A 15,499-nucleotide genomic window follows, 5' to 3' on the forward strand; every position below is an offset into this window, starting at 1 on the left:
GCTGACCCAACCCGACATTCACCCACCTTAGACCTGCCTTGACACCAATGCCACTAGACCAGAGCACCAGAATATCTGACACTCAACTTCCCCAACAAACTCTCCAAATAGAACTGATTTCTCCCAATCACCCCAATGTCCCCTAAGCACTGTCCCAATTATCTGGCCAAGTTGCCATCTTGCACACTACCCACTTGGCAACTAACCCACCCGGAACCTTAGCTCCTACCCAGTGTCACCCAACTCAGTTGTTACTTTACTTACATGGTACCCTACTGTCTGAACACCTTACCTATTGGAATTCTATCCTCAGCACCCTAACCTCACACTTACCTTATGAACTTACATTATGACAGAGGTTATCAAATTAGTAATGTGGACCTTTAAAGGTCAGAGTAAGGCATGTGAAAGGGTCTGTGTTTATCTTCCACTGACAGTTTGTCAGAATGGAAGTATGGCTCCACATTTCTGAAGGAGCTTTGACTGGAATCTCCTCTCAGAATTGTGGATCTTCCTTCTTTCATATCAGAAGTGCCTGAGTGGTAATCTGTGTGAAATTGCTCCTCCTCAGAAAATCTGGCTTATAGTGTTCCACCAGTTGCATTGACTGAAGACAAATAAACAGAGTGAGATGCAAGTTAAAGAGATAGCTAAGGTAAAAGTGTAAGAAAACAGAGTCAGCTGAGAAGACTTTTGACATTGAACCAGAGAACACATCATAGAGACCAACAGACGGTGGAGCAAAAGCTGACAACTTGTGTGCATGACATGCATGTAAGCAGACTGACAGAAGAGGGATCAACTAAAATCACAATCAGTTTTGTTAATATATGACAGAACAATTGTTGGCATAGTAACAACTCAGTATAGATGCATGCAATTTATTTTGTTTTTGCACATAAAGTGGCACGTTTGGCATTGACATGCAAAACTGTATTAAGCTGCATCTGGGCTTGATATAGTCATATAACCTCTTATCATAAGTCCCCTTATTGCAGGCATCCATTTTACAGGCAGTTCAGTAAAGACACTGTGTGCTCAAGACTGACATCCTGTCAGCTTCTAACAAGTGATAATACCACTGGCTCCATTTGCTAAAAGACCTAACATTGGCTGTCCAAAATTCCCATTAGTTTCAAGGAATCAACTTATTTAATATGGAAGTAGGGGCCCTATTATGTGATACCATCATTGTTAATTTCTGTTGCAACAGCTAGGCATCTGCGCTGTACCACCCCTCTTCACCACTGTGCCAAGCAGCCAATCAGCTTCTTTCATCCAAAACAAAAACAGAAATTGCTGGACAAACTCAGCAGCTCTAGTATCACGTGTGGGAACAAAGTAGAGTTAATGCTTTAAGTCCGGCGATTCTTCATCAGAACAGTTCAGTTGCCTAATAAGCAAATTAGACATCAGGATGGGTTATTCTCTTTCATTTTTGCATTAATGCTTACATGCTCAACGTCATTTGCAACTGTAACAACAGGCAAGGAAATTTTGCTCCATGCATTTCATTTATTTTGATGTGAGACAGACCCAGGAGCAACTTTGCTTCTTTCCCACTATCTATGTTATTACACAGTCACAATTAGTTGCCTGTCACAAATTTCAGGCACGGTGGAGGTGACATTGTTATGGAGGAATAAATCAAACTCAAACTCAATGATCAGAAATGGCTCAGTATAACATTCATTTCACAGAAAGATCAAGGGAAAAGCAAACTCAATAACTAAATTCATCTGAATTTATTGAAATAGAGATTCTGAGTTTAGAAAATGTGTATTTGATGTAACATAAAGAATTTTTTTTAAAAAAAGTCTTTAAAACTTCGTGTAATTTCATCATAATAAAATGTTTGAGACTTTAACCTACATACAGTCCAGCCACGCATTCACAATTCGATCCCTTTGAAACTTTTTTTGTAACTTTTAAAATATATTTTACTTTAGACATTCAAAAGTGCAACATGTAACGTGCCTGTGGAGTACATCACAGTCAAAAATATAAACATAGGCAGTGATACAGCTAGACATAAATGTATGGCAGTAACTCAGATGACTACACTGAAATACATTATATATATATATATATACACGCACACATATATATATATATACAGAAATGATGTATAACATCATTATATATCCCCAATGTCCTTTGTCACTTAGTAAGACCATTGGATAAAATTTTGACCACATTTTAACATTCAAGCCATTCAAAGATAAAGTCATGTTTCCTCGGTAATGCTACATCAATTTCTTCTGCTGCATTAACCCGGTTATTTAAGGTATTGTCTGAAAGAATTCTTTAAATGGAAACATTAAACAATCCAGTCTGAAAAATTACATATTATTTTCTTTACAGATTATCTTACATTTTATAACAAAAAGGTGTTCTCATTGTCACTTAACATACATGATTTGTTTTTAATACTGGATATGCAGGTAAAATTTGTGATTTTCAACATTGGCCTGAGCATTAAGGGATGTGTTACATCACTAAAATTAGAATATGTGCCTTGACAACTAGAAGCAGTCGGAAAAGTAGTTTGCTATCGGTTTCCCCTTGCAATTAGTTTATAATGCCATGGTTAATACAGGAAGTATAATGTGCTATGGAATGTATAGTATATTGCAGTATGTTAATACTTCAGCAGTTAAAATACATCAGTCCCACCCAATGGATTTGTCATGTATTACAATAGCAAGTTCAATTCTGATGTCAGAAATAAACAATTAAAAACTAACAATGATGTCATATTGACAGTCAATACACTTTAAGGCTGGAAAGGCTCATTATGCACTTTGTTCAATCAAAAATAGATGAACATCATGTAATATCTCACCAAATTAGGAACAAGTCAAATAACTGAGGGATCCCAAAGTGGAGTTTACTAATCTTCCAGATTATTTTAACGACAATATTATATGATGCCATTCCTGTGGTAAATGTGATGACTAATTTGAATTTAAATCATCAGATTAGGAAGTAGTTTTTTAAGTGGACTAAACGTTTGTTAATTGATTTGAATACTTTCTCAGGTTTGAAACTAATGATCAGTTTTGCAAGTTTTCGTGGTTTCTCTGTACACATAGATGATGCATACAAAGAAATCAAAAACTTAATTCAGATCCTGGAATAGATTATAAAGGCCTTCGCTTGCTGTGCAATAAAAGCCCCAAATATTCCTGTTATATATGGGCCTGCTGTTTGTGAAGAATATGGATGAGTTACAAATATCATTCTTAAATGAGCTTTTACCATTGAATCATTCAATGCAGTAAATTCTTACAAGAAAATAATTGAATTTTGCTTCTGATTTCATATTGCATCAGACAATCCAAGATTCACCATTAATACACTGTAAAAATGTCAGTTCATTATTTTGTAATATTTTTAGTTTGCCCAGCTCCAGATTTGGATTACTAATAGGGTTCTTCTCCTACTCCAGTGTGATTTCACATCACAACTTCAATCAACATGTTACATGCATGAAAACCAATTGACGTCCGATATATTAGTCAGTGTGATAACATTTACAATATTTACATATTCCTTTTAGTTGGTATCCTTTTAGTTGGAATGATTGTGGTCAAGAAATCTCTATGATTTTTCAACCATCATTGATAGGATTTGTTTACATTTAAAACAACAAAATCTTCTGGTGCCAAATTCCCCACTATCTCCTCACTCAAAGAGGAGGCACTTTTGCTTTCTGCTTCAGCACACATGAAAGGGAATCTTCTCCAGCAAGAATTCTCTTCATTACTCCTGAGGTGCTTTCATCATGTGCAATTGGTCAATCACATCAATTTTCCAAGCTTGGTGAATCCTTCAATTCTGTAGCAGTTGTATTAACAAACAGGTTAGTTTAGTCTAAGGCTCAATCCACTGGCCCAATGAAACCAGTAAATTCCAAAGTCGTAGCTTTTCAATGTAGATGGTAGTCAGTCTCTTCCATGTTCCATGAATCACTGATTTTTCTGAATTTGTACAAGCAATTAAAGCAGTTATGTGTAGAATCTTGCAATGATGTAGTGTGTTCTTTCCAATGTAATAACTTCCAAAATTTGTGCTTTGCAAAACGAACATCATAATTGATAATTAGTAGGAAGTAGGCATTGAAGAGAACACATGTTTGACGATGATGTACACTGATATCTAAGCAGAATGATAAACAACTTACTGTAACCCACCTGGGGAGCAATATTGTCATTGCCTTTCTCCTGTGACAGAGATAATGATCTGATGTAATATCAGGTACACAGATTACATTCTTAGCAATGGTTATCATTATATACGTACAAAGCAATCTGCTAAAATAATAAATGTAATCAATTATCTTAATAAACGTACCATCTTCCCTGTAGCAAAGAGTCTTTGAAACACACAACTAACCTTGCATGGCCTTATGTTTGGTTCATGAAAATGGCAGTGTACATATATGCACTGAAGAAACATACACCATAATAGAAAAATAATGCACAGAAAAATGCACATGATATGTATTACAATAGAAATCATATTGTTTTTCCAGAATGATGTTCCAAGTTGGGCTCTGTTGTAAAATACGCCATCAAGTTCCCACCTCAAAGTTCTCTTCTTGGGGATGCCTCAAAAAAGTGGTTATAGAGAAAATCGTGTCTGTATAACTTGCAGTTTATCCTCCCATATTAAATGGAACAGGTTACAGGAAGCTGTCTTCCACTAGATCTGAGGGATCAATTGCTACATCATCCATCATTTCCATATCTTCTATAGTTTCATCCTCGCGCTTTATAAAAGTCGAGCTGCTGGAACCTGTCTCAATTGCACTTTCTTCTGATGTCTGGGAACTGCAAAAGAAAGGGAGGGCCAGAAGAAAAAGTCAGCAGTGACTCACATATGTGAATACCTGGTGGCGTAATGAGCTAGTGGATTCTATGGTGATCAATGTGATGGCATGCTGTGAAAACTATCTCTTGATTCACTCTCTCATGTGCTCCCAATTGTTTAAATTCAATAACAAGTAATGGAAGACTTCTTGGCCCTATTTCTTAGCAACAAATAACTATGTGGCATTTGATGTGGATAGGAAACAGATTGCTTCCTGCCCTCTCGACCAGGAATGATGTATGGCATCCTAAAGGAAGAAGGTAGGGAAATTTAACAGCTAAGGAAAAATTATGTTGAAATTTCATAAACATTCCTTGAGTTACCCTGAAACCTGTTTTCTTCTGAACAGCCAAACAAAACTACATAATAAAGTCTCCTCAGATACCTTTGGTAATTAAGGTTCTTTCCTCTTTAGTTCAAATTATTTTCAGTAATTACTTTGTATATAAACTGAAAGTACACACCCAACAAATGCAGAAACAATAGCATTGTTACAGTGTTTTACCAAACATTTAAACAGTGCATTTCTTAGAGTAAAGTGACCATAAAACAGAACTTCTAAAATGAGTCTTACATGAATTGAAAATTGCTAACTGGAATTCTGGTCTAGTACATAGCAATGGCCAAGCAATGTAGCCTTCAAGACTCAAACTCTTGGTCACAGAGAACCTTACTTGTTCCCCTAATTACATTGTCCTCCTTTTTACTCCCCTGGCCACTCTGTTCAGTGGCTCCAAACACCACTGTGCCATGGCTGGTTCGCTCACCCATCCTGCAGTCCCTGCTCCCGTCCACACAAACTGAAAGGATTTCAAACCTGTTGGACATTTCCAGTGGCCATGTCTCCTCCAATGCTACCTTCTAAGTCATTCACAGTGACACCCTGGTCCCTGACCTCATCCTAAATGATGTGACTGCCTTCTGAAACAAAGTGTCCAGTTAAGTTGTCCCTGATACATCACAATGGATGTAAAGTTCAGTTGTAATGCATGATAAAATTGATTGACTGGCAGGCTTAGCAAATTTATGGTGAAACCACTGAGAATTTTCACACTAGAATAGTCTAGAACATTCCTCTCAATGTGCATGTTACTTTAATCGTACCTGTGTCGGTTTCTTGAAGAGCCAGGTTCGCTGTCTGTAACTGGGTCAATATCAGGCAGTGGGATGATATATCCACTGTCAGCACTTAGTCTTTGTTCATCAAACCCACTTTCCCGATCTTTCTTTTTATCTTCATTGGTGTAGGTAACTCCGATGTAAGAATCACTCGATTCTGCCCGCATGCGAGCAACAGCAGGATGGTCACTTTTCAAAAAGTCATCATTCAATTGTTTGTAGCTCTGTTCAGTTTAAAAAAATAATGAGAGAACTTATGCCAAAGTTCATACTTTGCACAGTATGACTTTCTGACCATGGGAGGCATCTTACAAATCATTATTCAAAAAAATGACAATTAGGACAACCTGAATTTCTAGCAATTTACAGTGTCTAGATCAGGCCTACTTGATTCCCATCAAATACTCTGTCAGATCACCTATTACTGTCAGATAGTGTTCCGATTATTCAGGATATGCTACCATTATCAGACCTTTTTCACACTTCATATAGTTTAAATTAGGAGCAATTGCCTAAATTCTTAAAACATAACTTATTAGAAATAAGATGATTGATGATTTAGTCCAACAGCTGGCAGTCATGAGTTCAGCTCATGGATTAAATATTTTCAATAATGCAATAGATCACTTCATTATTCTATGTGTAAGAGATAAAGTATGAGACTAAACAGTGCCTGAGAACACAAGCCATGACAGTAAGGCAAAGAGACAAAATTCAAATTAGCAAAGGACAAAATTAGGACAGATATCAGGATGTTTTTTTTTCACAGAAAACATGTTCAACTCATGGACTTCTGCATTCTATAAGGTAATTCAAGGCATGAAGCCTTAAAACTAACTGTTTAAGAAACAGTTCAGGTTTAGTGGGAAACTTTATGATCCTTCAGGATGGACATGTCAAAATAGGGTAAATATCATTCCCCGGTTGTATCTATCTTGTCATGTAGTCATTTTAGGGATAGCAGTGACTAGGGCTTTTTTTTACCCTCAATGATCACCCTGGTTGCAGTTAACTGTAACACTTGTGTTGTACAACAAGCAACAGAACATACCTTCTTGTAGTTCTCGGGTAGCAATCTGCCAACAATTTCAGCAAGGTGTGTAAAGGAAGGTCTCTTCTCAGGCTCACTATTCCAACACTTCACCATCAGGTCATAACTATGAGGAGGACGATGGGAACACAAATTTAATTTAAAAATTCAATATTATTTATACATGTAATTTATTTTAGAAACTAAAATGCAACAGCGTCTCAGCTGGAAACATACACATCTGAAGAAGCATGTTCTGGTTTAGTCATCCTGTAACCACTTTTTATCTTGTTATAAAAGTTGGAGTCCACCATCATTCCTGGATATGGTGTACCACCTAAGAGAGATAAGAGAATCCAGTTAGAAACAATGAGAGGAGATTGTCTTATCTAGAGAGGAATTCACACAACACCAAAAAGATCAAAATGTTAACCATCATCTTTGCAACAACTACAACGGATCATGCAGAAGACTAGTCTTCTGTTAATGCTGAATTTATTCTAAGAGTCCGTTATTTATTTTTAAAATATAGAATTATCAAAGTTAGGAAGTGTGATATGTAAGCAACTAATATTTATATTTGAATATTGAGAATGTTAACAATTTAAGTTAGTTATTACAGCTGCAAACTATTGCTAAATTAATCACAAACACTTCCACAAAATTTCTTGAAGCAAGTTTTTCATTATTTTTAAAATTGTGAGCAGTCCATTAGTAGTGGTATCACAGTTTGGTGAGATTATAAGGCAAGTGATTGTGGAGGGAATAGTAGACTTTACCATTAATCTGGCAGCACAGGCTACATGGATTCAGATACGGACAGTGATGGGATTTAAATTTTATTAATAAAGATCTGAAACAGAAAGTGAGTCTCAATATTGCTGACTGTGAAACTATCTTTTTTTTGTTCAAATGGATCACTAATGCACTTTACTACTGACACCCACATTCCATAAAGGCCTAAAGTTTTCTAATTGCGGTGACTAATTGAACAACCCATTAGAATGTAGAGTGTTAGCTTCCCTAACAGAAAAATGAGGCATCTATTCAAAGAATGAGTCAGCTGCTGAAAATACTATTAACTGATCTCCACAGACCATGATGACTCCAGTTCCAAATACTAATCTATTCTGCGTTACCTGCTCTCAGTCAGAATAGTGGTACAGGCACCACAATTGCATTCAGCTAGGAGCTAGAAAGACAGCTAACGATTCTTGGGTCTTCGTGACTTTTGTTGAGAGATGAGGATGTTAGGTGAGCAATTGAGCAGAGTCCACTGTGATGTCTCTCTTGATTAATTTAGTGATTCTAACTCTCAGAAACATGGATCATACATCAAACATAATTCCATTGAACAACTGCTCATGTATAATCAATTGTTAGAAAACAGAAAACTTAACATTATCACTCAGTTTGCACCTACCCAAGGAGAATATTTCCCATAAAAGAATGCCATAAGACCAGACATCACTTAGTGAAGTGTACAGGTTGTCAAATATGCTTTCAGGCGCCATCCATTTCACTGGTAAGAATGTCTGAAAATATAAAATTGAAAAAATTAAAATTAACTCTGGAAGTAACAGTATAACCATTTAAAAGTGCTATTATTAACAAGATACTAAACAAGGATTATAAAAGAGGTTGTAAATTATTATTTACTTCCAAGATTAAAACCTCACAATAGTATAAAATGTATCTTTACTTTTGCACTAACTACAAAAACACAAAGTGGAGAAATTACAACTGATAATCTCAGATACAGTTATGCTTAAATACCACTTTTAATATGTTTTCTACTCAGGTTGTAGAATTCCTTATTGGCTCAGATTTGAGCCGATTTTGAGCTGATACTCACACTGCCTTTAGAAACATAGTTGGAATCATGCATGATGTCTCGTGCCAGACCAAAGTCACAGATCTTGACAACCTTTCCCTGTGCAAGGAGAACATTACGAGCTGCCAGATCACGATGCACACACTGTGACAAAGCAAAGAGCAAAAGTTCCAATTTTACTGCATTATAATTACAAATCAATCTGGTCAAAATAAATTGAGAGCATGCTGTGGTTCTGTTCGCCGAGCTAGAAGTTTTTGTTGCAAACGTTTCGTCCCCTGTCTAGGTGACATCCTCAGTGCTTGGGAGCCTCCTGTGAAGCGCTTCTGTGGTGTTTCCTCCGGCATTTATAGTGGCCTGTCCCTGCCGCTTCCGGTTGTCAGTTTCAGCTGTCTGCTGTAGTGGCTGGTATATTGGGTCCAGGTCTATGTGTTTGTTGATGGAGTTTGTGGATGAGTGCCATGCTTCTAGGAATTCCCTGGCTGTTCTTTGTTTCGCTTGCCCTATAATGGTAGTGTTGTCCCAGTCAAATTCATGTTGCTTGTCGTCTGCGTGTGTGGCTACTAGGGATAGCTGGTCGTGTCGTTTCGTGGCTAGTTGATGTTCGTGGATGCGGATCGTTAGCTGTCTTCCTGTTTGTCCTATGGGCAAGCCAGGGAATTCCTAGAAGCATGGCACTCATCCACAAACTCCATCAACAAACACATAGACCTGGACCCAATATACCGGCCACTACAGCGGACAGCTGAAACTGACAACCGGAAGCGGCAGGGACAGGCCACTATAAATGCCGGAGGAAACACCACAGAAGCACTTCACAGGAGGCTCCCAAGCACTGAGGATGTCATCTAGACAGGGGACGAAACGTTTGCAACAAAAACTTCCAGCTCGGCGAACAGAACCACAGCAACGAGCATCCGAGCTACAAATCTTCTCACAAACTTTGAAAATTGAGAGCATTTGTGGATCTGTATAAATAAGTCTTTGCATCAAACAAGCATGCATACATACATTTTTAGAAGCCAGAAACTCCATTCCTTGAGCAACTTGAAAGGTGAAGCTGATTAGATCCATGAATGAGAGTCCATCTGAGTTGTCATCTAAGAGAGGGTTCCAAGCTTGAGTTGTCTCTGTGGAGTAAATGTTAATTGTTAGCTGAAGGACATGACCAAAATGGGCTTTACTTATATAATAATGGCCAGTCAACAATCTAAAGCAAGAGATTTGATGAAAAAAAGCCAAAATGGGGAATTGGATGGTGTTATGACTTAAATTTCTGGCCTTTCACTTCTGGGACCTGGCAGTAAGTGAAATGATTTTATCCAATTACTACTGAACATGAACTCATAACATCAAGCAACATTTATTAGAGAAAAACTATCAAGAGAATTGTATGAACATCTTTTTCAGGATGACTTTGCTTGCAAGTCAAGAAATTATATATTTCAAACCAATTTATTTTGTCATATCTCTTATTTATTAACAAAAATGGAAATAAAATGTGAAACCTTTTCAATGTAGTCTATACCACTTTAAATTATTGGTAAGTGCATTATGTTGCATATTTTAGAGATCCCTTTGTAAAAAGATGCCACACAAACTTAAGCATATTCAAAATTCAGCTGCTTACATTCTTGATTGCACTAAGTTCCATTCACTCATTATCCCTGTGCTCCAAGTTCAGAAAATCCTTGACTTTATAATTCTTAGCCTTTTTGTTCAATTATTCCATGATCTCACCCCTCTGCAAACTCTGCCAGCCCTCAACCCTCAGAAAACTCTGCACTTCTCCATTTTAGCCTCTTGTACATCCAAAGATTTGAAACTTCTCAGTCTCTCAGAACTTCCTCTTTGTTTAAGATGTTCCTTTAAAGCTGCCCTTTGACCAAGCTTTTGGTCATTAACCCTAACATTCCTATGACACAGCGAGGGATATTTTGTGTTGTTAAGGTTTGTTTATAAATTCTGAAGTTGTCAATGTAGTGGTTATAAGGCAATTGCAAAAATGAGGTTTACAAGATTTTGCTGCACCAAAATGTCATCTCACTATGCTTGGAGTGAAGTTAATTTCTATAAAATGTTCAATGTTGATTAAAACATCATTTGCATCCATTCAGTTGTGGTCTTCGCACTTCTTCATCAGTCAGATGTTCTCACAGATCTACCATGCTTTGAGTATCACTGAATAGAAACAAATAAGAGAATGGCTGGCTCTTACCTGTCAATGATTTATTTTTCTGTGATGGTGGGTGATCGTACATGTATTGCTGTACATCGGTGTACTTGGAACTGCCTTTCCTTTCCAACATTGGTACATACTGGGTATTTTCAGCTTGTTTCATGTCCATGTAGTCGCCATTGTTTTCAAAGGACAAAATCACATAACTACAGAAACAATAGAACAGGATTAAACATCAAGCAAATTTTCATATTACACAGCTTGTTCTGGAAATCACAGTGCAAAACTTAAGAATTTTGCATTAGCTAGTACAGAATTCTTTCCTCCAAACATTTGGTTAATGATCCTATCTATGTTAGCTGTCATTCTGAACATAAAAGTAAGTTTCATCAGTTGCGCAAAATACAATCAAAATGCTTTGGCTAAAAAGAAAAATGATTATAATATAAAAGATTTCCACCTTAATATGAGTACATTTTGAATTGCTGTCAAAGACTAATCTTACTCTCTAAATGTTATTGTGTCCTTGATTTAATTTTAAAAAGATGTATGTAGCATCACATCAGGTCTTTCACCAATGGTTACATTTGAAATACTTTGAAATAGATCAATGTTACAGCCACTTTATGAACAGCAGGATCCTAGAAGCAACAACGAGAAGAATGATCAGCTTAATGTTGTTTTAGGTGAAGAAGAATTTTTACCATGGTATTAGAAGAATTTGTCACTCTTCTCTGAATAATAAAGTGGTATCAGATGCATCCATTTGAATGATTGGAACAAGCTTTGGTTAACATCTTATTCAACTTGCACATCTGGCAGCACAGCACTTCTTCAAAATCAGAGTCTCATCTACATTATATGCACAAGTCCTCAAAATGTTTCCAAGACCATAACCATAGCCTTTTGATTCAGATGTGGAGATGCTATTAACTGAGTCAAAATACTAATTAAGTGTTTTGAAGATTGTTTCAGTGTTAGAAAAGATGATTAATTTTTTTTATAAATAATGATATTGAATTTAATAACTGTTAAACAAAAAAATGTTAAATCCATTAATCATTTAGTTTTCATGCTTTTTTTTAATAGCTTCAACAAAGCCACTCAACATAAGATAAAAGCTGGCATCAACGATAACAAGATCATTGGCATTAATCTCTTAAACAAGAATGATGTCTGCCAGGCTTTATGATTTATGTGTTCTTGGATGACTTAACTGGACAGTTTTGGGGCAATGGGTCTTTGGGCAGAGAGGACAGGAGTTGTCCTCACAACGGAGCTTCCCAACCCAGAGTTCTCTCTCTTACTCTGTTTCAGTCACTTCTCCAAGCCAGGCTTCATCTGGTCAGTTTCCAACTGTACTGCAGTTTGTTAGATGGCATGATTACTATCAAGTTCTTCCCATGCACCAATCCTCATTTGTCAAATATTCAAGCAGGCCTTCAGAACTTCCATGAAACCTTTTCTCTGTCCCTCAAAAGGACAAGTGCCAGCCTTGGATCGTGAAAGATAATCTGCTTTAAAAGCTGATTCTTTGGTTTGTAATCACAAACTCACTCACAACTCAATCACAATTCCACGCTCTTGGTTGAGTTCCGTGCCTAAGCTGAGGTAAATAGTGGAGAGTTGGCAGAATCACACAGCCTTGTTAGATGGACATCCTGATATGAAAGGGCTCTTCCTTCAATTTATTACAAAGCACACTCACTGTCATACAGTCAGGCAAAAGTTACAAAATATTGACAATTTATTCTGGACATCCAAGTCTCTGGAGGGCTGTCCAAACAAATTCATGATTCATGAAGTCAAAGATCTTTCACAGATAAATGCACATCTTTTGCATTGCTCCAGATACTTTTCTTGGATTTGTTAAGAAATAAAAGTCATGTGCTCTTCTAGATGGCAGAAAACCATAGTGAAGTATGTCTTATGTATAGGAGGTAGACTTTTGTGAAAACCCTCCCACAGATGACAGTAGGGATAGGTCTCTATAATATCCACACATTGATTTATTGCCCTTCTATAAAAGTCACACAATGCTGATGTTGTGCAAGTCAGAACATAATAACACCTCCTCCCAGACGTTTGTAAAAAGATCTGAGAGTTTGAACAAGAGATTATAACCACTAAGTTTAGAGATTTCAGCAGGAATTTTGGCTGTAACATGGCTTCTGATTCTTCATCTGTTCATTTTACTTTATTTAATATCTTCAAAAACTAATCCAGGATATGACAAAAGCAACTCTACAATGACATGTTTTCACTAGATCTCCCACATTACTCTTTTCATACATGCAAAGTAATAAAGTTATACCATCATTCATTTAAAGTGAGTTCTTTGTGCAGATGATACATTGATTTGGTTAATCTCATTTCAATCTTATTAAACAATTATTGTGACAGACTGTCATCCTGTTTAGCCATTGAACTCACCTTCTTGTGCTTTCATCAGCAGGGTTTATACCAAAAATATCCACTTCCTTTTTTCCCTTTTCAGAGTATCGACTTATAAAGCTGTCTCGGTTCTTATGTAGGTAATTTACCAAATCCCCATGGAAGCAATACTCAGTGATAATATAGATAGGACCTATTGTATAGAAAAAAAATAACTTAGTACTGTGCACTTCAGAGAAAAACAAATTTTCCTCAATGTTGTGTTGAGTGTTACAAGAATGGGTTGGTTGTAAAGGAAAATTTGAATCTCAACTTGACATGAGAGTGATATTTGCAGTTCCTATCCCAAAAGATGTATTCAACACATATTGCATTACATAGAACATAGAACATAGAACCCTTAATTTAAAGCTATGCCCCTTTGTAATACCCGACTCCATACGCGGGAAAAGGTTCATACTGTCGTCCCTATCTAACCCCCTAATCATCTTGTACACCTCAATCAAGTCACCCCTAAACCTTCTTTTCTCTAGTGAAAACAGCCCCAAGTGCCTCAGTCTTTCCTCATACGATTTTCCTTCCATACCAGGCAACATCCTGGTAAACTTCCTCTGCACCCGTTCCAGTGCCTCCACCTCCTTCCTATAGTATGGCGACCAAAACTGCACACAATATTCTAGATGCGGCCGCACCAGAGTCTTATACAACTGCAAGATTACCTCAGTACTCCGGAACTCAATTCCTCTACCAATAAAAGCCAGTACGCCATATGCCTTCCTCACCGCACTATTTACCTGGGTGGCAACTTTCAGAGATCTGTGTACATGGACACCAAGATCCCTCTGCTCATCCACACTACCAAGTATCCGACCATTAGCCCAGTACCCCATCTTTTTGTTATTCTTCCCAAAGTGAATCACCTCGCACTTAGCTACATTGTATTCCATCTGCCACCTTTCTGCCCAGCTCTGCAGCTTCTCTATATCCTGCTGTAACCTGCCACATGCTTCCTCACTGTCAACAACTCCTCCGACTTTTGTGTCATCCGCAAACTTGCTCACCCAACCTTCTAACTCCTCTTCCAGGTCATTTATAAAAATGACAAACAGCAATGGTCCCAAAACAGATCCTTGCGGAACACCGCTAGTGACGGCACTCCATGAAGAAACTTTGCCATCAACTACTACCCTCTGTCTTCTTCCATCCAGCCAATTCCTAATCCAAACCTCTAACTCACCCTCAATGCCATATCTCCGTATTTTCTGCAGTAGCCTACCATGGGGAACCTTATCGAACGCCTTACTAAAATCCATATATACCACATCTACCGCTTTCCCCTCATCAACCTCCTTAGTCACCTTCTCAAAGAATTCAATAAGGTTTGTGAGACATGACCTGCCCTTCACAAAACCATGCTGACTATCCTTGATCACATTATTCCTATCCAAATGTTCATAAATCCTATCCCTTACAATTCTCTCTAAGACTTTGCCCACAACAGAAGTGAGACTCACCGGCCTATAGTTACTAGGGTTATCCCTACTCCCCTTCTTGAACAAGGGAACCACATTTGCTATCCTCCAGTCTTCTGGCACTATTCCTGTAGACAATGAGGACATATAAATCAAGACCAATGACTCTGCAATCTCCTCCCTTGCTTCCCAGAGAATCCTAGGATAAATGCCATCAGGCCCAGGGGACTTATCTATTTTCACCCTTTCCAAAATTTCCAACACCTCTTCCCTATTGGAAAGAAAGGACAAACACCTTGGAAAAGAAATACCTTGAAAAAGCAAAGCCCACCTGCTTTGGTACAAGCTCCTAGCAAGTTGACAATGTTCAAATGTGGGCCTAAATGTGTCATTATCTTCAGTTCTGACATCAGGGCTTGCTTCTCACTGGATCGGGCTGTAGCTGTGAAAACATTTGAAATGCAAGTCAGCTATGAAATGTTAATTGAAAAATTATACTTTTTAATAATATTTCAAAATTTCTAAGATACATTCTATTGAAACAAAATCACAAATTTGACAAAGAAATGTAAATTGTTTCAAAATGCATATTTAGA

At 37.4% G+C, this 15,499-nt stretch overlaps 1 protein-coding gene across 2 annotated transcripts in view; it reads right to left on the minus strand.

Annotated features, from left to right (window-relative positions):
• Positions 1–1,503: 1,503 nt before the first annotated feature.
• The window catches only part of pdgfra (platelet-derived growth factor receptor, alpha polypeptide), a 51,698-nt gene continuing 37,702 nt past the window's right edge, over positions 1,504–15,499 (minus strand). For both annotated transcript variants that reach the window (XM_043690827.1, XM_043690838.1), the window contains exons 14-23: positions 15,235–15,345; positions 13,471–13,624; positions 11,077–11,243; positions 9,870–9,988; positions 8,880–9,002; positions 8,448–8,559; positions 7,262–7,361; positions 7,046–7,151; positions 5,980–6,218; positions 1,504–4,835 (exon numbers count right to left, since the gene is read on the minus strand). In XM_043690827.1, coding sequence (XP_043546762.1) covers positions 4,688–4,835; positions 5,980–6,218; positions 7,046–7,151; positions 7,262–7,361; positions 8,448–8,559; positions 8,880–9,002; positions 9,870–9,988; positions 11,077–11,243; positions 13,471–13,624; positions 15,235–15,345 — 1,379 coding nt within the window. In that variant the 3' untranslated portion in view covers positions 1,504–4,687. The remainder of the gene's footprint in view (positions 4,836–5,979; positions 6,219–7,045; positions 7,152–7,261; positions 7,362–8,447; positions 8,560–8,879; positions 9,003–9,869; positions 9,989–11,076; positions 11,244–13,470; positions 13,625–15,234; positions 15,346–15,499) is intronic.

Source organism: Chiloscyllium plagiosum, chromosome 1, assembly GCF_004010195.1.
Source record: "Chiloscyllium plagiosum isolate BGI_BamShark_2017 chromosome 1, ASM401019v2, whole genome shotgun sequence".
In the NCBI taxonomy this organism is placed as follows: domain Eukaryota; kingdom Metazoa; phylum Chordata; class Chondrichthyes; order Orectolobiformes; family Hemiscylliidae; genus Chiloscyllium; species Chiloscyllium plagiosum.